Source organism: Pristiophorus japonicus, chromosome 1 (genome assembly GCF_044704955.1).
Source record: "Pristiophorus japonicus isolate sPriJap1 chromosome 1, sPriJap1.hap1, whole genome shotgun sequence".
In the NCBI taxonomy this organism is placed as follows: domain Eukaryota; kingdom Metazoa; phylum Chordata; class Chondrichthyes; family Pristiophoridae; genus Pristiophorus; species Pristiophorus japonicus.
In genome coordinates, this window is record NC_091977.1 from 201,003,640 (window position 1) to 201,025,940 (window position 22,301).

The 22,301-nt window shown below is 43.5% G+C and overlaps 1 protein-coding gene across 1 annotated transcript in view; it reads left to right on the forward strand.

Moving 5' to 3' along the window:
• iqgap2 (IQ motif containing GTPase activating protein 2) overlaps window positions 1-22,301 on the forward strand; it is a 405,429-nt gene that overhangs the window by 202,988 nt on the left and 180,140 nt on the right. Inside the window, exons 6-13 of the mRNA XM_070886141.1 lie at window positions 8,717-8,784; window positions 8,949-9,062; window positions 9,387-9,565; window positions 13,061-13,148; window positions 14,110-14,273; window positions 14,530-14,617; window positions 14,924-15,087; window positions 18,689-18,849. Of these exons, the coding sequence (XP_070742242.1) occupies window positions 8,717-8,784; window positions 8,949-9,062; window positions 9,387-9,565; window positions 13,061-13,148; window positions 14,110-14,273; window positions 14,530-14,617; window positions 14,924-15,087; window positions 18,689-18,849 (1,026 nt within the window). The remainder of the gene's footprint in view (window positions 1-8,716; window positions 8,785-8,948; window positions 9,063-9,386; window positions 9,566-13,060; window positions 13,149-14,109; window positions 14,274-14,529; window positions 14,618-14,923; window positions 15,088-18,688; window positions 18,850-22,301) is intronic.

Below are 22,301 nucleotides of genomic sequence, written 5' to 3' on the forward strand. Positions count from 1 at the left end.
ATTTATTGTCGAATTTAATGAGTTCCCTCCCCCCACCTCGTTCTGGACGCCTAATTTGTAACCTGTGCCTGATTTTTTAATGTGTAGAACAGGTTTTTTCAGTTCTACAAAAATCTTCACTGGCTCCATTCTACTTTAGTTTGGAGTACATTTTCACTGTGGAAACTTTCAAATCAGGCGTCAGTGGCCGGACACGCCCCCTTTTGAAGAAAAAATTCTGTTCTAAACTAGAACTGTTCTACCTGACTAGAACTGCAGAAAAAAAAATGTGGAGAATTGCGATTTCTAAAATAGTCCGTTCTCCACCAGTTGCTCCTAAAAAATCAGGCACGAATCATGTGGAAACTTGGGCCCATGTTGTCTAACTACCTTCCAGAGAACAATGTCACTAATGGAGTTTCCCCCCTCAGTTTGTGTTCTCCTGCCGGCATTAACTCCGCTGGGTTATCGTTCTGAGGTGCCATGCACCCTCCAGTGGTTATTATTCATATATAAGCATTGATGGTGTCCCATCAGCAGGCCATTTGAACCCTTGGCACATTCGACATGCCTGATGATTCCCTTTGCACAGAGTTGAAATTGTGTTTGTGGACCTTTTTTTTAAAAAAATATATATAATCTTACAGGGCACATATAACTGTATTTCGAGTGCAAGACTTTCACAGGCACTCTGATATGGGTCAGATGTTACAGGTACAGCTTGTTAAACACATACCAGGATTTGCCTTCTGTAACTCAGCTCCCACGCCTTCTCCCCCACTCAGCTTCAATATGCACAATCCCAATCTCCTTGCATTGCAAACTAATATTCTATATTATATCTTCCCACATCGCCCCCTAGTGGGATACATGTCAAATAAAGACCAGAGTGTAATGATTGGAGGGATTGATTTATTGTAACATTTTCTGTTACGTGAAGCAAGCCCAGGAATTGTTGCACATTGCAGTTATTAAGTATCCAAAATTCTGTAAAACTTCTAAAATTGGAAATGCTAGATGTTTGCAGCTGATCCTTTTTAGTATATGTATTTTGTGCCATTTGTTCAAGAGGCATTTGGAAGGGAGAGAAAAGTGCACATTATTTTTCCGGTGATCAGGTCACATGAATGGTGCATTTTGGCATGTTTGTGTCACTCAGTCATTTAGAAACAATAAGGTCAGAGGAGAGAAGTCGATCTGCGAAGAGCTTGGCTGCAAATACCAAACATAGTGGTAAGCAATTATTTCCGTATTATAACCGTTAGAAGAGGTGAGAACTCTAAAACCATGTCGTCCAGTAAAAATGACTGATTAGACGCAGGTGTGGGTACAGCGACACTGTTATAGCTGCATGGACTCATTTTAGTTGAACACGCCTTGCGTACAATTCAGATTTATGTACTTCATGTGTATATTTACTTAACAAATACCATCATTCAGTAACGAAGAAAGTATTCAGTGATTCTACAAAATAACTTGCACACTGCTTTTCCTCTTACCATTTTACCAACAAATACACAAAGTAAAAGTACACATGCATACTCTGTGAATGAGTATTCATGGCCAACAATAATGTCTATTACTCATTTTTGTTTACAAATCAGAAATCCAATTCTTAACATTGGAATTCCCAATTGACCACATCTGGCAAGTGGCTAACATATTTAGACAAAACTGCTCTAAAAGATGAGGTTGAAACTGAGGGTGAACGTGAAGCAGTTAATAAACTAAATTTCTCCTCCAACTATTCATTGGGGAAAAACATCATGAGCATGTTCTCATAATCTGAGTAGAGCTAACAATTTGAGGATAATCAACAGCAACTTGCATTTATATAAATGAGTTTAACGCAAACATCCCAAGGTGCTACATAATCAGACAAAAATTGACACCAAACCAAAGGCGGCGATACTGGAAGAGGTGATTCAAAACTTAGTCAAGGAGGTAGGTTTTAAGGTGAGACTTCAAGCTGGAGAAGTTTGAGGGAATTATAGAACTTGGAGCCGAAATGGCTGAAGACACGGCTGCCAATGGTGGGGCAAAGGCATTGGGAAGGGGGAGGAGGGTGCATAAGAGACCAGAATTGGAGGAACACAGATTTCCTGGAAGGTTGTAGGGCTGGAGGAGGTTATGGAAGGGTGAGTCCATGAAGGGATTTGCATATGTGGATAAGAATTTTAAATGGGAAGCATTGGGGGATAGGAACCACTGTAGGTCAACGAGCAGAGAGGAGATGGCTGAGCAAGACTTGATGTGAGTTAGAATATGAGCAGCAAAGTTTTGGATAAGCTGAAGTTTGTGGTGGATGTAAGGTATGAGACCATCCAGGAGAATGTTGGAATACAGGTTGAACCTCCCTTATCCAGAACCACCCCTCGTCCGGAAACATTCCTGGCCATGGAGTGGCGCATGCACAGAACTCCGACATGAACAAATTGAACTTCTTCCTCACTGCCGACTCCCACAATCGCTGGCCTGACCCCGCGATCCGCGATCCACCGCCCCAAGCCTCCCGATCTCTCTGCCGCACTCACAGCCCTAAGCCAGCCAGCCCCGATATCCCCTTGCTCAGTACCTGTACCATCCAATTTAATGTGATTACCCCTCGTCCGGAAAAAATCCCTTATCCAGAACAGGCCAGGTCCCGAGGGTTCTGGATAAGGGAGGTTCAACCTGTAATAGAGTCTGGAGGTAACAAAAGCAAGAATGGTGGTTTTGGCAGCAGATAGTCTGATGCAAGTGATGTTATGGAGGTGGAAGTAGGCACAGGTGACAGAAGGTAAATGGGGTTAATTAGGATGGTGAGGTTGCGATCAGTTGGCCTCAATCTGAGGCAATGACTGGGAGGAGGATGGAATCGACGGCGAGAGAATTTGGTTTTGTGGTGGGGGCCGAAGACTATGGCGTCATACTTCCCAATGTTTATTTGGATGAAATGGTTGCTCATCCAGGAATAGATGTCGGAGGAGCAGGTTAACAACAGAGGCAGTGGTGGAGCAGTAAAGCTTTGGTTTCAGCAGTTTATGTGGAGAACCTTATGTCAAGTCTTCAGATGATGCCGAGGGTAGCATGTAGATGAGGAACAGGAGGTGCTGAGGATAGTTCCTTGGACTTCAGAGGTAACAATGCAGGTGTGGGGCAAGAATCCATTGCTAGAGATGCTCTAGGGGGGATGGGAACCTATGCAGAGAGACAGAGGGAAGTATAATGGGGGCAGAAGCAAAAGATAGAAAGAAGAAAAGTAAAAGTGGAGGGCAGAGAAACCCAAGGCAAAAAGGGCCACATCACATCAAAATCCTAAAGGGGCAAAGGGTGTTAAAAAGACAAGCTTGAAGGCTCTGTGCCTCAATGCGAGGAATATTCGGAATAAGGTGGATGAATTAACTGCGCAGATAGCAGTTAACAGATATGATGTAATTGGCATCACAAAGACATGGCTCCAGGGTGACCAAGGCTGGGAACTCAACATCCAGGGGTGTTCAACATTTAGGAAGGATAGACAGAAAGGAAAAGGAGATGGGGTGGCATTGCTGGTTAAAGAGGAAATTAATGCAATTGTAAGGAAGGATATTAGCTTGGATGATGTGGAATCTGTATGGGTGAAGCTACGGAATACCAAGGGGCAGAAAACGCTAGTGGGAGTTGTGTACAGACCACCAAACAGTAGTAATGAGGATGGGGACAGCATCAAATAAGAAATTCGGGATGCTTGCAATAAAGGTATAGCAGTTATCATGGGCGACTTCAATCTACATATTGACTGGGCTAACCAAACTGGTAGCAATACGGTGGAGGAGGATTTCCTGGAGTGTATTAGGGATGGTTTTCTATTTCGCGGAACCAACTAGAGGGCTGGCCATCCTAGACTAGGTGATGTGTAATGAGAAAGGAATAATTAACAATCTTGTGCGAGGCCCCTTGGGGAAGAGTGACCAGAATATGGTAGAATTCTTTATTAAGGTGGAGAGTGACAGTTAATTCAGAGACTAGGGTCCTGAACTTGGGGAAAGGTAACTACAATGGTATGAGACGTGAATTGGCTAGAATAGACTGGTGAGTGATACTTAAAGGTTTGACGGTGGATAGGCAATGGCAAACATTTAAAGATCACATGGATTAACTTCAACAATTGTACATCCCTGTCTGGAGTAAAAATAAAATGGGGAAGGTGGCTCAACCGTGGCTAACAAGGGAAATTAAGGATAGTGTTAAATCCAAGGAAGAGGCATATAAATTGGCCAGAAAAAGCAGCAAACTGAGGACTGGGAGAATGTTGTAATACAACAGAGGAGGACAAAGGGTTTAATTAGGAGGGGGGAAATAGAGTATGAGAGGAAGCTTACTGGGAGCATAAAAACTGACTGCAAAAGCTCCGATAGATATGTGACGAGAAAAATATTAGTGAAAACAAATTCAGGTGAATTTATAATGGGGAACATAGAAATGGCAGACCAGTTAAGCAAATATTTTGGTTCTGTTTTCACGAAGGAAGACACAAATAACCTTCCGGAAATACTCGGGGACCGAGGGTCTCGTGAGAAGGAGGAACTGAAGGAAATCCTTATAAAGCGGGAAATTGTGTTAGGGAAATTGATGGGATTAAATGCCGATAAATCCCCGGGGCCTGATATTCTGCATCCCAGAGTACTTAAGGAAATGGCCCTAGAAATAGTGGATGCATTGGTGATCATTTTCCAACAGTCTATCGACTCAGGATCAGTTCCTATGGATTGGAGGGTAGCTAATGTAACACCACTGTTTTAAAAAAGGAGGGGAGAGAAAACGGGTAATTATAGACCGGTTAGCCTGACATCAGTGGTAGGGAAAATGTTGGAATCAATTATTAAAGATGAAATAGCAGCGCATTTGGAAAGCAGTGACAGGATCGGTCCAAGTCAGCATGGATTTATGAAGGGGAAATCATGCTTGACAAATCTTGAAGTTTTTGAGGATCTAACTAGCAGAGTGGACAAGGGAGAACCAGTGGATGTGGTGTATTTGGACTTTAAAAAGGCTTTTGACACAGTCCCACACAAGAGATTGGTGTGCAAAATCAAAGCACATGGTATTGGGGATAATATACTGACGTGGATAGAGAACTGGTTGACAGACAGGAAGCAGAGAGTCGGGATAAATGGGTCCTTTTCAGAATGGCAGGCAGTGACTAATGGAGTGCTGCAGGGTTCAGTGCTAGGACCCCAGTTCTTTACAATGTACATTAATGATTTAAATTAAGGAATTGAGTGTAATATCTCCAAGTTTGCAGATGACACTAAGCTGGGTGGCAGTGTGAGCTGTGAGGAGGACGCTAAGAGGCTGCAGGATAACTTGGACAGGTTAGGTAAGTGGGCAAATGCATGGCAGATGCAGTATAATGTGGATAAATGTGAGGTAATCCACTTTGGGGGCAAGAACATGAAGGCAGAATATTATCTGAATCACGGCAGATTAGGAAAGGGTGAGGTGCAACGAGACCTGGGTGTCCTGGTTCATCAGTCATTGAAAGTTGGCATGCAGGTACAGCAGGCGGTGAAGAAGGCAATGGTATGTTGGCCTTCATTGCTAGGGGATTTGAGTACAGGAGCAGGGAGGTCTTACTGTAGTTGTACAGGGCCTTGGTGAGGCCTCACCTGGAATAGTGTGTTCAGTTTTGGTCTCCTAATCTGAGGAAGGATGTTCTTGCTATTGAGGGAGTGCAGCGAAGGTTCACCAGACTGATTCCCGGGATGGCAGGACTGACATATGAGGAGAGACTGGTTCAACTGGGCCTTTATACACTGGAGTTTAGAAGGATGAGGGGGATCTCATAGAAACTTATAAGATTCTGACGGGACTGGACAGGTTAGATGCAGGAAGAACGTTCCCGATGGGGAAGTCTCGAACCAAGGGATGCAATCTTAGGATAAGGCGTAGGCCATTTAGGACTGAGATGAGGAGAAACTTCTTCACTCAGAGAGTTGTTAACCTGTGGAATTCCCTACCGCAGAAAGTTGTTAATGCGAGTTCATTGGATATATTCAAGAGGGAGTTAGATATTACGGCAAAGGGATCAAGGGGTATGGAGAGAAAGCAGGAAAAGGGTACTGAGGGAATGATCAGCCACGATCTTATTGAATGCTGGTACAGGCTCGAAGAGCCGAATGGCCTACTCCTGCACCTATTTTCTATGTTTCTGGCTATGGTTGGATATGCGAGAGTGGAACCAAGTGACGGTAGTCTAACTCAGCTTAACAATGGCGAATGGACATTGGAGGAAAGTTGTGTGGTCGACTGTGTAACAGCCTGCAGAGAGGTGAAGAAGGATGATGAGGGGTGTGTACCATGGTCACAGTCACAGTCAGCGTCATTTAGGACCACATCACTGCTGTGGTAAGGGTGGAAACCTGTTTGGAGAGATTCAAACATGAGTAGCAGGAAATATGAAAGAAGAAAGACTTGGATTTATATAGCGTCTTTCACAACCACCAGACGTCTGTGATTGACAGCCAATTAAGTACTTTTGAAGTGTAGTCACTGTTGTAAAGTAGGAAATGCGGCAGCGGATTTGCACATAGCAAGCTCCCACAACTCGTAATGTGATAATGACCAGATCATCTGTTTTTTGTTATGATTGAAGGATAAATATTGGCCAGGACACAAGGGATAACTCCCCTCCTCATCTTCGAAACAGTGCCATGGGATCTTTTACATCCACCTGAGAGAGTAGCCGTGGCCTTGGTTTAATGTCTCATCCGATAGACGGCACCTCCGACAGTGCAGCACTCCCTCCGCACTGTACTGCAGTGTCAGCCTAGATTTTTGTGCTCAAGTCCCTGGAGTAGGACTTGAACCCACAACCTTCTGACTCAGGCGAGAGTGCTACCCACTGAGCCACAGCTGACGCTGAAAATGTATGACACATGGGCATGGATTTGGAGGCAACAACCCATTTAAGGACTGTGGAGAGAAAAGGGAGGTTAGAGATGAGGTGGTAATTTGCAAGGACAGGGTGGGGTGGGTGGGTGCGTTGAGGGTTTTTTTTGAGGATGGAGATGATGCCAATTTTGAATGAGGATGGGGACAGTACCTGAGGAGTGGGAACCATTTGCAATGTTTGGAAGAGATGTTGGATAGTTAGCAGTTTAGTTGGAATGGGGTCAAAAAAGCAGTCGGTGGGTCTCGTGAAGTCGAGCATGTGGGGAGGTAGGAGAGAAACTAGAGAAAGATGCAGCCTCAGGGCTAGGGCAGGGGACACCTTGGTGGGCAAGAGGAAGGAGGGCGATTTGGCAGATGCAGCTGAATAGATCGTCTCAATCTTGGTGACACAGAAATCGAGGGAAGAGGGAGAGGCCTTTAAGGAAATGGTTTGTAGTGGCAAAAAGAAGCTGGGGCTTAGCCTTGCATTCCAGGATGATCCCTGCCGTATGGTTGATCTTGCATGCCAGGCAAGAGCATAGCCAACACCATAAGGTAAATAGACTAAAACAAGCTAATGTTCACAGTACAGTGCTGTTTGTTTAGAGAATATTTTTACCCCTACCTTGAGTAGTTTGCTTTTGTCATTTTGGAGGCTATGATTTTTGTAAATTACAAGCTTAATGTTGAGAGGGGGTAGGTAAGATAAAAGCTGAAAGAGGCCATCGCTCGGGAAGCTAAAATAAAGGCAACAGCGTGTTGATGATTCAATGCATTGTGCTAGAATCAGACTTATTGCAATACAGATGCAACGTCCCAAATCCGGAACTCCGAAAACCGTAATTGTCCAAAAACCCGACATTTGGCAGCATAGCTGATGAGTTGTCCGGAATCCAGAAATATTGTCTGAAAACCAGACATTTTTGAGGCAAAACCGAGGCCATTCCGGAATTTGCGTTTTGCCGTATTTTGGAATGTCTTTCCGACGTCACGAATTCGGAAACACCTGAGCCCAGGTTCGGGTATTTCCGGATTTCGGAACATCAGAGGAGAGACGGGGGGGCGGTAGGGGGTGCTCGCCGAAGAGCTGTTCGGTTCGCCGGGCAATGAGGTCATCGGGCGGGGCCCCATCACCGTGGAGGTGGCGTTGGGCGGGCATGCGAGGAGGTCCCGAGGTGTTCAGGCGGGCCGACAAGGTGAGGCCCGAAGTTGGGCAGCAGCGGCACCTCGAGGTCAGCAGGGTCCGGATTCCAGAACATTTTACGGATTCCGGACAACTCTGCCACCAATTGGTCCGGATTCCAGAACATTCCGGATTTTGGACGCTGCACCTGTATTGTCAAAGTGCCTTAATTTGTAGGTCTGTGACACATGCAGCTGTCTGAATTCAACAACTAGTCATCAACCCTGAAAATCTGATTATTGATCTGGGCTGCTATTGTCCTGGTTAGGATAAAATATAGTAATTGTAGCCAAACTGGAAGCTTAATCAGCTCCTGAAGGGATTTTATTTTTTTAATATTCTCATAAATGCTCATAGTAATTTCCAATTTTAACATTGTTATACATGCAGCCCTGGAATGTGGATCATTTTAGTGTCGAGCACTCCCTTTCTGAGTATTACTTTAAAAAACAATTCTGATCATCTTTTATGAAGCTAGATGTTACATAACTAACTTGTTCTATGCTCCATAAGAAATCAATTTCTTTCCAATGTACTCATGAGAAGAATTTGTGTTACCATGTTCTTTCCTCCACCCAGATGAAAATGAAAGGGGGAAATGCATGAAAAAGTTACTTGTACACGTAGAAAGAATTTTTATGTGTTTGATTTTTATTGCAGTTTGTACCTGTTCAAACTCGGAATAGCACCTCAAATCCAAGACTTACTGGGAAAGGTGGATTTTACAGGTAGATATGTTTTTTGCCATTTTTTTTTTCTGTAAAGGCTTCTATGAAAAAGATATCGATTCAGGAAATGTCCTTGGTGATCACATTTTAAATGCAGTATGTCGAGTTTGTTTGAACTGATGACTTTGCATGGCTAATATGTAACAGTATCTTTTTTCTTTCAGAGGAAGAAATAAGTAACATGCGCAAGGAATTGGAGAAGTATGGTATTCAGATGCCTGCATTCAGTAAAATTGGTGGAATTCTGGCAAACGAACTTTCAGTTGATGAAGCTACATGTATGTATGTGGTTATTACAGGTGGTTGATAGCTTAAGTAGAAACAGTGCATTAAGTATGTTAAATCTTGCATCTGAGGAATTGTCCCAGGTGCTGAAACATTAACTCTAGCTTGGTGCTTCTTTCTGTAATGGAAATTCAGTTGTAATAAAATGCCGAATTATGTTTGGTATGTGAAAATTCGATTAATTTCATTCAGATCGATTCCGATTCATTATCTTTAATGGCCTCTTTTTACTGAAACGCTAGTGTTCTTTGCAAGTATATTAAAGCCACATTATCAAATTTCATGCTTATTTCAATTTCCCTTGTTTCCTCCTTCAGTGCATGCTGCGGTAATTGCAATCAATGAAGCAATATCTCGAGGGATTGCAGAGGCGACCATAAAGGCTTTAACAAATCCGAATGCTGTTTTAACTAATATAGAGAACAATTCAGCTGGGGATTACCAAGAGAAATTATTTCAGGCCAAGCAAACAAAGCAAGAGAATGCTAAAAGCAAGGTAGGACATTCTATTCAATTATGATTGTGAATGTATAAAGCTAAGAATGTCAGCTTCTTGGAGTCTGTTATTTCCAACAGCTGTAATTAGCTTTCCATTGGGGAGGTTATTTTAGTTTCATTGCAGAATTGTTTTTGTCTAGATTTTAACATTTTCTATCTTTTTTGATAATGCATGTAACTATCATTCACTTTCTCTAAAATGAAGGATGAAGGGATTACATACAAACTAAATAGTTTGTGAATTTTGGTGTGCTGTGCTTTGGATTACTAGGACCTGCCCTGTTACATTTCCCACTCACTCAGTCTGACTGTTTGTGAAGCACTGAACAGAAGTGAGGTCCTTCGGGACCAATGGAAATCGGAACATGTGAAATTTTAATGATCGGGAAAGATCATTTAGCCCATGGTGCCCATCTTTGGTAGATGTTAGATAACTTTGCTGCCTTTCTATCATATCCCTTGTTCCCTCCAGAAGCACATGTAGTGACTGGCATTATTGTCTTGCCAATTTTAGTGAAAAGGGACATATGAGTGTACAACTTCCTTAAGTTAGAAAAATTAGATTCCTAGGACCCAAGTTTTGGGCCGCGTCTAGAACGGCGCAGTCCCGACCTGGACACCCGTTTCTCGTGCCACAAAGTGCGCCGAAAAAAAACTTCCAGATTCTCCGGCTCCCTGCTGGTTCTCTTGAGTCAGGCGCGGTGCAGCACGATCAGTTGGGGGCGGAGCTAGGTCCCTGCGCTGAAAACAGTGCCGGGACCTCTGCACAAGCCGCTACAGTGGGCGCGCATGTGCAGTAGCTCCAGGCACCCAAAACTGTGTGGGAGGGGCCCGAAGCACGCAGCCCCTGCCCTGGCCGAATGGCCTCACTGGGGCTGCGTGCATAAGGCTGCCTCCCACGCCCAGCTCCTGCTTCCTCCCGAGCCGACTCGACTCCCGCTCCCCCGTCCCCGGACCGGACCCGACCGCGACACTGACCCAACCCCCGCTCCCCCCCGCCCCCAGACTGGACCCGCGCTCCCGACCCGCCCCCCACCCGGACCTCCCGACCCCGACCCGCGCTCCCCCCGACCCGACCCAACGCCACCTACCTGTAAATCTGGTGCTGGGGACGGGCCCTGCCCGAAGTCTTGGGCCCGGCCACCGGGCCCGGCCCGTTCAGCTTCCCCCCCGCCCTCTATCCTTCCCCCCCCTTCCTCCTCCTCCTCCCCCTCCCCCTTCCCTTCTCCTTCTCCCCCCCCTTCCCCTTCTCCTTCTCCCCCCTTCCCCTTCTCCTCCTCCCCCCCTTCCCCTTCTCCTCCTCCCCCCTTCCCCTTCTCCTCTTCCCCCTTCCCCTTCTCCTCCTCCCCCCTTCCCCTTCTCCTCCTCCCCCGCTTCCCCTTCTCCTCCTCCCTCCTTCCCCTTCTCCTCCTCCCCTCCTTCCCCTTCTCCTCCTCCCCTCCTTCCCCTTCTCCTCCTTCTCCTCCTCCCCCCTTCCCCTTCTCCTCTTCCCCCCTTCCCCTTCTCCTCTCCCCCCTTCCCCTTCTCCTCCTCCCCCTTCCCCTTCCCCTTCTCCCACACCCCCTTCTCCCACACCTCCTTCTCCCACACCCCCCTTCTCCCACACCCCCCTTCTCCCTCTACCTCCCCCTTCTCCCTCTACCTCCCCCCTTCTCCCTCTAACCCCCCCTTCTCCCTCTAACCCCCCCCTTCTCCCTCTAACCCCCCCCTTCTCCCTCTAACCCCCCCCTTCTCCCTCTAACCCCCCCTTCTCCCTCTAACCCCCCCTTCTCCCTCTAACCCCCCCCTTCTCCCTCTAACCCCCCCCTTCTCCCTCTAACCCCCCCCTTCTCCCTCTAACCCCCCCCTTCTCCCTCTAAACCCCCCCTTCTCCCTCTAACCCCCCCTTCTCCCTCTAACCCCCCCCTTCTCCCTCTAACCCCCCCCTTCTCCCTCTAACCCCCCCCTTCTCCCTCTAACCCCCCCTTCTCCCTCTAACCCCCCCCTTCTCCCTCTAACCCCCCCTTCTCCCTCTAACCCCCCCTTCTCCCTCTAACCCCCCCTTCTCCCTCTAACCCCCCCCTTCTCCCTCTAACCCCCCCCTTCTCCCTCTAACCCCCCCTTCTCCCTCTAACCCCCCCCCTTCTCCCTCTAACCCCCCCCCTTTTCCCTCTACCCTCCCCTCACTGTCAGAAATACAGACACTGACAGACAGAGAGTGAGATAGAGACACTGACAGAGACACACTTGTGGGGGATGGGGGGTGGCGCGGCATCCCAGCACGCTGTTGGAGGGCTCCCGATGCTGCAGTCGGTAAGTAGAAAATGTTTTATTTATTGATTGATTTTTTAAAAAAATTATTTATTCTTAATTTTTTTTTGATTTTATTGGTTGATTTATTGATGTTTTTATCATTTATTATTGATGATGGCTTTTTATTTGTAAAACTGAAATGTTTGATGTTTGTAAACTTCCCTTTAAAAACCACCCCCCTTCCCTACACCTGATTTGTAACCTACGCCTGATTTTCTAAAGTGTAGACAAGGTTTTTTCGAGTGTACAAAAATCTTCACTTACTCCATTCTAAGTTAGTTTGGAGTAAGTTTTCACTGCCGAAACTTTGAAAACAGGCGTAAGTGGCTGGACACGCCCTCTTTTGGAAAAAAAATTCTGTTCCAAAGTGAAACTGTTCTAACTGACTAGAACTGGAGCAAACTAAATGCCGAGAATTTGAATTTCTAAGATACTCCGTTCTACACCAGTTGCTCCAAAAAATCAGGAGCAACTGAGGCCGAAACTTGGGCCCCTAAATACTGCAATCATGGGAGTTGGCGACTAAATAACCCGATGTCTGTGTCTGTTTTTTCAGAATTGCACTGACAAGAATCCAGGAACAGATGGCTCAAATGTCAAATAGTGTAGTGCTCTGGGAAATGGGATGATGGAAAGCATGAGTGACACATGGTGAATTGTAACATTTTCACTCACTGCACTTGCTCCCTTGGAATACTTTGCAGATTTCTGTGAATTCCACAGCCAGGAGTTTGTACTGTATCTGGTTGGTAAATAATTGCAGGGAAAAGGAAAAGCTCGAAAGAAATGAAGGATTACAACCATGTGCCACTCCTGGAGCCCAACACTTTGGACTATGTAGAAAACTCAATATACTTGAATGATTTTAGGCTCATGAATTGTTCCTTTTCAGATTGAAGCTGTGGAGATAAGGCTGCTAAGCACTTGTTTTTTTTAATTACGGTTGGTCGTTAACTTGAATCATCAGTAACATCTGCTGAGCAAGGTTTGGGGCTTCTGCCTTAATCAGAATGTTGGGTCTACAGAACAGTCCTGAGTCTGCATTTCTCCTGATGAGATTTTGTGAAAAAAATCTCATTTCTGAAATTGGATGGAGAAGTGCTTTGCTTTGGAAGTAATGCCCCTAACCCTGCTTTTGCATTGTTATTCTCCTATTAAAAACTATCTTTAATTAATTTAGCTTTTTGTTTCTGATTTCTAGAGTGATTCTATCAAAGTGGAAGAGAGAGATATGTATGAAGAACTTCTGACCCGTATGGAGATTCAAGACAATGTCGATCAGGTCAACAGTGAGTTGATCATTTTCCCCTGATCTTGTGTAGTGTTTTCGTGAATATTTACATGTACTGTGGTTTATGTCTGTTCTGATACACAATTAACATGATTGTACTCAGGAGAAGCTAGATAAGCATATGAGGGAGAAAGGAATAGAGGGTTATATTGATAGTTAGATGAGGAAGGGTGGGATGAAGTGCGAATGGAGCATAAACACTGGCATGGACTAGTTGGGCCGAATGGCCCATTTCTGTGCTGCATATTCCATGCAATCCATACACTAAAAAAGAAAGACTTGCATTTATATAACACCTTTCATGACCACTGGATGTGTCAAAGCGCTTTACAGCCAATGAAGTACTTTTTGAAATGTAGACACTGTTGTAATGTAGGAAATGCTTATGGAAGTATATTGTAGTTTTGTAGTGAATTGAGTAGAAAATTAAAATATTGTTGATGTAAATAAGAGCCTCATTGAAGTCTGGACCCAGTGTGTAAACAATGCATTCCTATATGGCAGCCTTACGAATGTAACCTGCTAATTTGCTCCTGATATGCTGCTTCCAAAGAATTTGCAGTATTCGATGGTTTAGAATCATTAAAATAACAGTATTGTACACAATCAAAAAATTGAGATGTGATGTAAGCATATCTGAGCCAGCATTGAACTTTTCAGTGGCATAATTGCACTTGGATTGGTGTCCAATATCAGATGGTCCATGTACACTATGTCAGCAGCAAATGGACCTGGGGATTCATTATCCAAGCAACTCTTTTGTAGGACTGCATGTAATTATTTTTGATTCAGTAGAACTCAGTATCTCTCTTCCATTATCTGAAATGGATGTTTAAATTCAAAGTGATCCTTTTCCCCCATCCCCATCCGCTCCCCTAAGTAACTTAGATTAAAGAAATACAGTTGTAGAAATATTATGTTTCCTATTTACAAATTGCTTTTAATGTTTTCTTCCCTAGTAAAAAAAGCTCTACAGCAGGTGAATGAAGCTCTAGAGAAACCTGACCAGGATGATTTACTGGCTGGTCTGCAGGTCCCTGCTTTAAGACTTGTGGGAGTGCAGCAGGAGAATTCACCATGGTATCTAGCACATCTACGTGCTCAAAGAGAACAGAAATTGCAGGTAGGGTGAAGAAATGTAGTTTTGCAGCACAAAACTAAGCATTATCTTGTGTGCCATTGATTTGCACTAGTTTGCAGTTTTGATTTTGATTTATTGCTCAACACGTTCATTGTATTTTGGCAAAATAGCAATGTCTGTCTCTTTTTATAATGAAACTATTGATGCAGTGTAACTAAAAAATAAAATATGTTGAAAATGGTGCATTATTTACCGTGTATCTGAAACATAAGCATATTTTTCTTTTTTTTCCCCCCAGGAAGATAATTTTTCTGGTATGCTTAGCAAGGATGATCTTCAAGCAGGAGTTAGCCTTTGCAATGACCAGGCCAAAGACCATAAGCTGAGTAAGTTTAATTTTGCTTTACACCTGTGTTCAACTACAATTTTATTTCATCAAAGGATTGGTAGGTTGAGAAGTAAAATGTTCTATGGTTCTTCCTCCACCCCACCAAGAGTTAGCGTTGCTGATGGTTGGGGTGGGTGGTGTATGATGTTACCCCACCTGCTGGAAGGAGTGAGCATGGCTATGCCTGATGGACTTTTCTTTGTATGTTTGTATGATTCAATGAGTGGTTTAAATTTTTATCACAGCATAATGCTGCTGCGGTAGATTCTGTATGTAATATTTTTGTTTGTATTTACTTATGAAGGGCTTGAAGCGGTTGAAAAGATAAATGGTGCTATCCGCAATGGTGATGCAGCCCAGACTATGAATGCATTAATGCTGCCGGAGGCTCAGCTACCTGTAGTGTACCCACACATGGACAACTTGTACCAGGTAGAGCTATCCAACCTACAGAAACAGAATCCTGAGGTAAATGTTCAGCATTAAAAAAAATTTGCATGCAAAAGGTGATTAATGTATTGGTTCAAATATTTCTGTACCCTCCACTGCTAACTTCCTCATAGTCCAAGTGAATATTACAGCTGTCACATCATGTGCTTCACTCTTTTTATAGTCGCTAATGAGATTTGTGATTCTGGACAATACTTTCAACCCATACAGGAAATTGCTGAAAAGAAGCTTGCCTATTACAGTAAGGTGCCAGTGATCTTGTATTAAAGCGAGTGATGGGTTTCTGTGGAGGATAATAAAAGTCATGAAAGAACAGGAATAGAAAATAAAACCTGCGACCCATAAATATATGGAACTGCATATTCATCTTCCAGTGTATACAGTTCCCCACATGATACTATGAAATGTTGTCATAAAATTAAGCTGGGCTGATAAGTGTCAAGAAACATTTGTGCCATACAAGTGCCAAGCAGTGACTATGTCCAACAAGGGAAAGTCTAACCATTCAACTGGATTACCATCATCGAACCACCTCCCACCCCCCCACACCACCACCATCAACATCCTGGGGGTCACCATTGATCAGAAATTTAACTGGACCAGCCACATAAATACTGTGGCTATAAGAGCAGGTCACAGGCTGAAAATTCTTTCTACCTGCAAGGTCATGTATCTATCTACAATATGCACTGCAGCAACTCGCCAAGGGTTCTTTGACAGCACATCCCAACCCCTGACCTCTACTACTTAGAAGGACAAGGGCAGCAGGCCCAAGGGAATACGACAACTTGCAAGTTCCTCTCCAAGTCACATACCGTCGTGACTTGGAAATATATCGGCATTCCTTTATTGCTGGGTCAAAATCCTGGAACTCCCTCCCTAACAGCACTGTGGGAGTGCAGTGGTTCAAGAAGGCAGTTCACCACCACCTTTTCAAGGGCAATTAGAGATAGATAATAAATGCTGGCCTTTCCAGCAATGCGCACATTCCATGAATGAATTTTTGAAAATTAATAGAGTAGAATTGAGGAATTATTTTACTTTCCTACTTGTAGCGTTCATGTGGGTCTAGCAAAATCAAAATGGATTGCTTTCTCTGGAGTTCCCAAATTTCCCCAGGAGTTGCTCCATTTTTTTTTGGAGTAACTTGATTTTTCAGGAGTATCTTTTTCATGGCAATTCTGTCCGTTTAATTTGCGCCAGTGTAAGTGAGTTAGTTATGTTTTTTTACCAAAAGGGGACGTTACCAGCCACTGCCGCCTGTTTTGGCCATTTAAGCAAGTTTAGCCAGCTAAAAGTTACTCCAAACTAATTTAGGCCAGCGTAAGTGGACACTCTTGTACGTTCAGAAAAACTTTGCGGTGACTTAAGAAATCAGTGCAGGCAGCCAGAGATAGGGGGAGGAAGGGGATCTTGCAAAGCACTAAACACCTTCACAACAACATTAAAAAAGCATGAATACATTTAAAGCACTAAACAAAGCAGTACATTTGCACCAAGCACTAAAAGTAATAAGCAAATTAACAAATAAAAAATAGAAGGAACCCTGCACATAAAGCACCAAGACCAAAGTAATAAGCAATCAATCAATCAGTAAATAACAAAAAGGAACGCAGCGGGCCGCCGATGAGGGAGCCCATTTAGCCAGGACTAGGGACGCCGTGCTTCGGGCCCCTCCCACACAGCCCGCAGCGCGTACTCTCAGATTTGGCCTTACAGGAGCTTACTGCACATGCGCGCAGACTCTAGCGTGCATGTGCAGAGGTCCTGGCACTGTTTTCAGCGCCGGGACCTGACTCCGCCCCCAATCCACTGGATCACACTATGCCATCACCGAGGAGAGGCTGGAGAACGGCCAGAATCGGGAGGAAGATTTTCGGCGCGCCTGGAGGCGGACAAAAGCGGTGCACCTCAGGTGAGGGCGCCAGAAAAAAGGATTGGGGAAATTTGAGCCCCAGATATCTAAAGCTAGCCAGTGTAAAGTGTTATCAGATTCATGAACTTTATGCATTTAGCTGTGCTGGTAAGGTGCTGTTGCACAAATATAAAACATTTACATATTCCCTAATGGGATAATTTAGAGACTTTTATATTTTTCTAAGGTAACTAATGTAAGAGACGACATCAGTTGTTCCGACACTTGTATCTTGGCTCTTTCACAACTCGGTGGTACCAAATTATCCATCATTAGAACACATCTGAATGTTCTTAAAATGATAGTCAGTTAAAATGTACATATTTTGAAAAGATGGGCGCAATTGTCAATGTCTGATAAATTCAGAAATTGTTCTTGTGGGTGATGGATAATACACCTTTTTATCAATTGTGCAGCAGTGCTGTGATTTTTCTATGGGTCTGTTCAGGCTCTGTGGCAAAGGCATGTACCAGTCTGATGATATGGTTCCATATGTGGTATATGAGAGAGACCGAGACAAGTTATTCCATGGAGGCCAGTCTCTTAAATGTGCATTTAGCTTAGGTTCACTGCTGGTCCTCATTTCTATTCCATATATCCAATACTAATATAGGAACACTGCACAAATGATCACATTTACTCCCCGCATTCTAAAATACGGTATACACTGGCCTGCAATTTGCAGTCGGCAGAGAAGTGAAGACATTTGCTGCTGGCCCCAAGGTACGCTCCACGCAAGGATACTGCGATCCCTGTGTCGAGAAGTTCAGGTTTTCCGATCTTCAGTTCAATTCAACAGAATTTAGTGGGGACTCCCTTGTTCAAGTTGTTGTGACGTCAACAGGCTCAAAGCAGCCAATCTAAAGGCCGAACTCTCCATCAGCGAACAGGGAAATGAATAAGCTCTTCAAATTCTAACTTTTTAAAGTAGTTTGAGAGAGCAAAAGAAAGATAGGAACTCTCGCATGGGGCAACGGCAAACCTGAACTTAAGATGGCAAGCTTAAAGAAAATGTTTTTAAAAATTTCACAATGCACAAAATTAAAATTAGTTTTCCAGGTCCTTAGCATTTGTTTAGCAGTCAAATACGCTGTTAAAACCCCAGTTACACCTAATCCGTTTTGGGAATTTAACAGCGTATTTACTGCAGAAAGCCCAAATTTTCGTCAGTTTGAATGATTTACGATATTTCTCATTGCCGGCTCTGTGAGGAGTGGGAGGTGGGGGGCAGCGCAGCACATCACAGCTAGTTTTTGAGCTATCATTGACCGACCGCAACTTGGGCGCTCTGGGCCAAATCTCAAAGTTGTGGTCCGTTTCAAAGGCGGAATGACGGCGAATGCTGCCTGTTTGCCGTCATCCCGACCGCAAATTCCGGACCATTGTCCCTTCAGCCGAAACCTATGCACTTCTATGACCAACCCCAGCTCCCCTTCTCTAGTAATATTTTAATTACTTGCCTTGTTCATGTGCAACATCAGAGTGAAATTCAGTCACCGTTGTCCTATAAGTCTATTAGCATATGATGCAGTACTGACTGGACAGTATTTATTCTGGGTGATAACTTGCTAAGTCGGGAGTAGCTGGCAGAAGAAATACACCCAACATTTTCATTAATTTAGTTTCAAAGAAAATAACTCAAACCATAATTCTTACCACCAATCATGTCTTGTTTTCATAAATTGTCTTCTCACCAACTTGCAGGGGATGCTAACTCATGAAGAGCTCGCTATTGCAGTGGAGATGTTGTCTGCAGTGGCTGCACTGAATGAAGCATTGACATTGAATGATGTTCAGGCCGTGTTCCAGCACCTCACCAGCCCCTCTATTGGAGTTGGTAACCTGCATGATGCAAACACGCAGCGGTATGTTATTCTGAGTGCTAATTCTCTCACTGCAATTTGCAACCGCAGAGTGGTGTTTTCACAGTTCCTTCATGCACAATAAATTGTTCAATAAGAAAATGAATGGCATGTGTGATACTAAATGGTACTGAATAATTCTCGGTTCATCAGGCAAGACAGTTGAAACAAACACCAGAGAGTGGGGAGATGACATGTAAAGTATTCTTTTATGTAAGCCAAGGTGATAGAATGCCATTGTATAACGTAGTTACTTGGCATATAACTGTGGTAGATATTTTCATCATCAAAAAGTGAGGATCCAGTTCAATAATTTCTCTCAGCTGGCAGGTTAAGCATTCTACTGCTGGAACTGGTATTTAAATATCGACACACCTGGACCATGATTTTGAAAGATTTAAGTAATCTTGTGGATGAACAATAACTCTACTGCTGAAGTAAGGTTCGTTGCTGCACATAACAGGCAAATTGGACCCTGAGTGCATTTTAATTCTAAAACATTTGTGTTATAAATACCTGTTAATGAAAATCTTTTTTAATATGTAGAATAAATGATGAACTTTAGACATTTACCGCATAGATGGAGGTCATTTAACTCCTGCCTGTGTTGGCTCTTTGCTACAGCAATCCAAAACCACCTCATTGCCATTTATTTTCCTTGGCTTCAAATATTATCCACCTTAAAAGAAGCAATGATCTTTGCCTCAATTCCTCCCAGTTGCAAAGTGGTCCATGCTCTCTCTCAAGAAATACCCCCTAACCCCCTACTCACTCTCTTCATGGTGATTTTAAATTGATGACCCCTTGTTACTGACTCCATAACTACAGAAAATAGTCTGTCCCTATTATTCCTATTGAAGTCCTTCACAATAGACAAAACACTAATAGGGCTCCTCATAGCTTTCTCTATTCTAGTGGAAATAGTATCTCAAATCACTCCTCAGAATTGTAGTCTCCCACCACACTGAGAAGTTCCCTATGACTGTAGTCTCCTTTCCATTGTAGGGTGCCCAAAATTGCACACAGTACTCCAATTGTCATACAAATTTATCAACGCTATTTATGAAATCTAAAATACTGTTTTCTGTTTTTTATGACTTTATTCAGTTCAACTTGCACTTTCAAGGAATGTTGTACTTTCTTTATCACTCCTTCAGTATTTGCATTGACTATACTTTCATTCCCTGCTTTCTTTCCCAAAATGTATTACTTCTGACTTATTCGTGTTAAATCGCATCTGCCTGTTTTGCTAACCTGTCTCCTTCTGAAATTTTTTTCAGTCTTGCTTGCTGATTGCCAAACCTCCTACTATATATCTCTCGCAAACAAAAGCAGACTTGACCTTAAACAGGTTCCCAGCCAGCTTTAACTGTATTACCAGCACAGCTTTCTGCTTTGCCCATTTCCAGTAAGAGTACTATATTTTGCTTTAGCTTGTATCATCTGATGAGAGGGAAACTACATAGAAATCTGAACATGCAGGGTAGAGTTTTAAAAGAAAACTTTCACTGTGTCCTCCAACAAATGCAAATTTGCAGATAGTTATAAGTACATTCTGTGCACTGAAGTAAATTATTTTTCTTGGCAGTACTTGCAAAGGAACAGTCTTGCTATCTGGTGAGCTTAATAGCTTATACAATTATTTTCTGTGTAGTATAATTATACGCTGTTCCTACTGCAATGTGCATTGCTATAAAATATGCATCTTAATCAATTCTTTACAAACTGATTGGAAAATTGGTCATGCTAACCAGTTATTCTGCTTCATTGTTTTTAGTTTGTTGCTGTATTTGACATTGTTTATTGTATCCTCCTTCTGTGATTTCTGTGCACCTTTGTACTTGAGATTGTTTAGTCTCCTTTGATTAGATACTGGTGCTGTAATAGTTTTAGTACTTGAAAATGATGTTGCTGATATATTAGGTAGGAAGCTCAATATATGTAACCAATTGTCTTCTAATTTATGTTTCCTGAGCTTAGATTTTTCTCTTTTGGACTTCAAATGCTAGTCCAATAAAGCGTCAAATCATCATTTCCCCTCATCTCAAAATAAAAATTGTAAGTCATATGACTGAAAAATATTATTGAAGTACATCTGGTGCCGCCCCTCCCAAGGTTTTTTTAAAGCCCAAAATATAGTATTATGTCATACCTCCCAGTTACTTCCTTCACCGAAAAGCTGCCCAGTTTTCTCTTGAATTTCCCAACACCAGCTGCTTCCACTGTTGGTCAGTTCCAAACGTTTGTCACCCTGTGTGCAATGATCTGTTCACTTGCCATCTTTTAAGCTTGGGTCTGTGGTACAATGAATGGAGTATTAATAGCTAATGGTGATATTTAAACTCCTTTCATTTATGCAGTGCCTTTAAGATTGAAATGTTTCCAAGATGCTTTTTTGTGGAAAGGGTGGGGGGGAAGGAAGGAAGGGAAAAAATAGGAATAGTTAAGGAAGTGGCCACTGAGTCATGGAGGGAGAGATTTGATTTGAAGGTGGAGGAAGAAGTAGAGGGATTTCTAGAAAATGGGGCCATAGTGAATGAAGGTTCTCCCACCAATGGTAGGGTAAAGGTGAGGGGAAGCCCAAAATACCCGAGTGGAGGAGGTGATACAAGATGGATTTGAAGATGAAGGCCAGCGTTTTAAATTTGATATGTTGGAGCACTGGGGGTCAATGTAGATCAGTGAGGACTGGGGCGATGAGTGGATTGGAGTTTTTTGCAAGCAGCTGAATTTTGGACCAGTTGGTGTTTGTGGAGGATGGCGATCGGAGGTTAGTGAGAAGGACATTAGAAAAATTGCGTCCACAGGTGGCGAAAGAATGAACAGGGTTTCAGCAGTGGAGGGACTGAGAAGGGGTGCCAAGTTTCACATGGTTTGGCTCAGCCAGAGTTGAGGTAGGTGAGGAGTGAGATGGATTCTGTGTCAAAGATATAGTGTGTATTGGAGGCTGAAAGTGTTTCTTTTGCTCTTCCTGATAAGTCCCAGCTTCCTATAACTTATGTATGACTTGATTTGAACAGGCACACTGACAGCACAGAGTTGGGTCAAGAGAAGTGGTAGAGAGGTAGAACTGGATGCCATCAGCTTATATGTGGAAACTGAGCCCACATCTGTAGATAATGAAGGACAGCACGTAGGTGAGGAAGAGGAGGGACTAAGTATAAGATCGTTGCGAGGCTCTGGAGGTGACAGTGGAGAGATGCTGAATGTATGCAGATATGTAGGAATGGAACTACGAGGAGAGGTGATAATTGCAGAAATGTCGAGGAGGATAAGAAGAGATAAAGCACATTATCTTGGGAAAGCGATCTAATGTATTAACCGAGCGCAGTGCCCAATGGCCCAAAATTCGCGGTCAGCAGCAAAGCAAAGGCATTCACCACTAGCCCTGAAAAAAGCTGCCCGCAGAGCGATCTTTGTGGCAAGAAGTTTGCCTATTTATTTCAACATGCAAG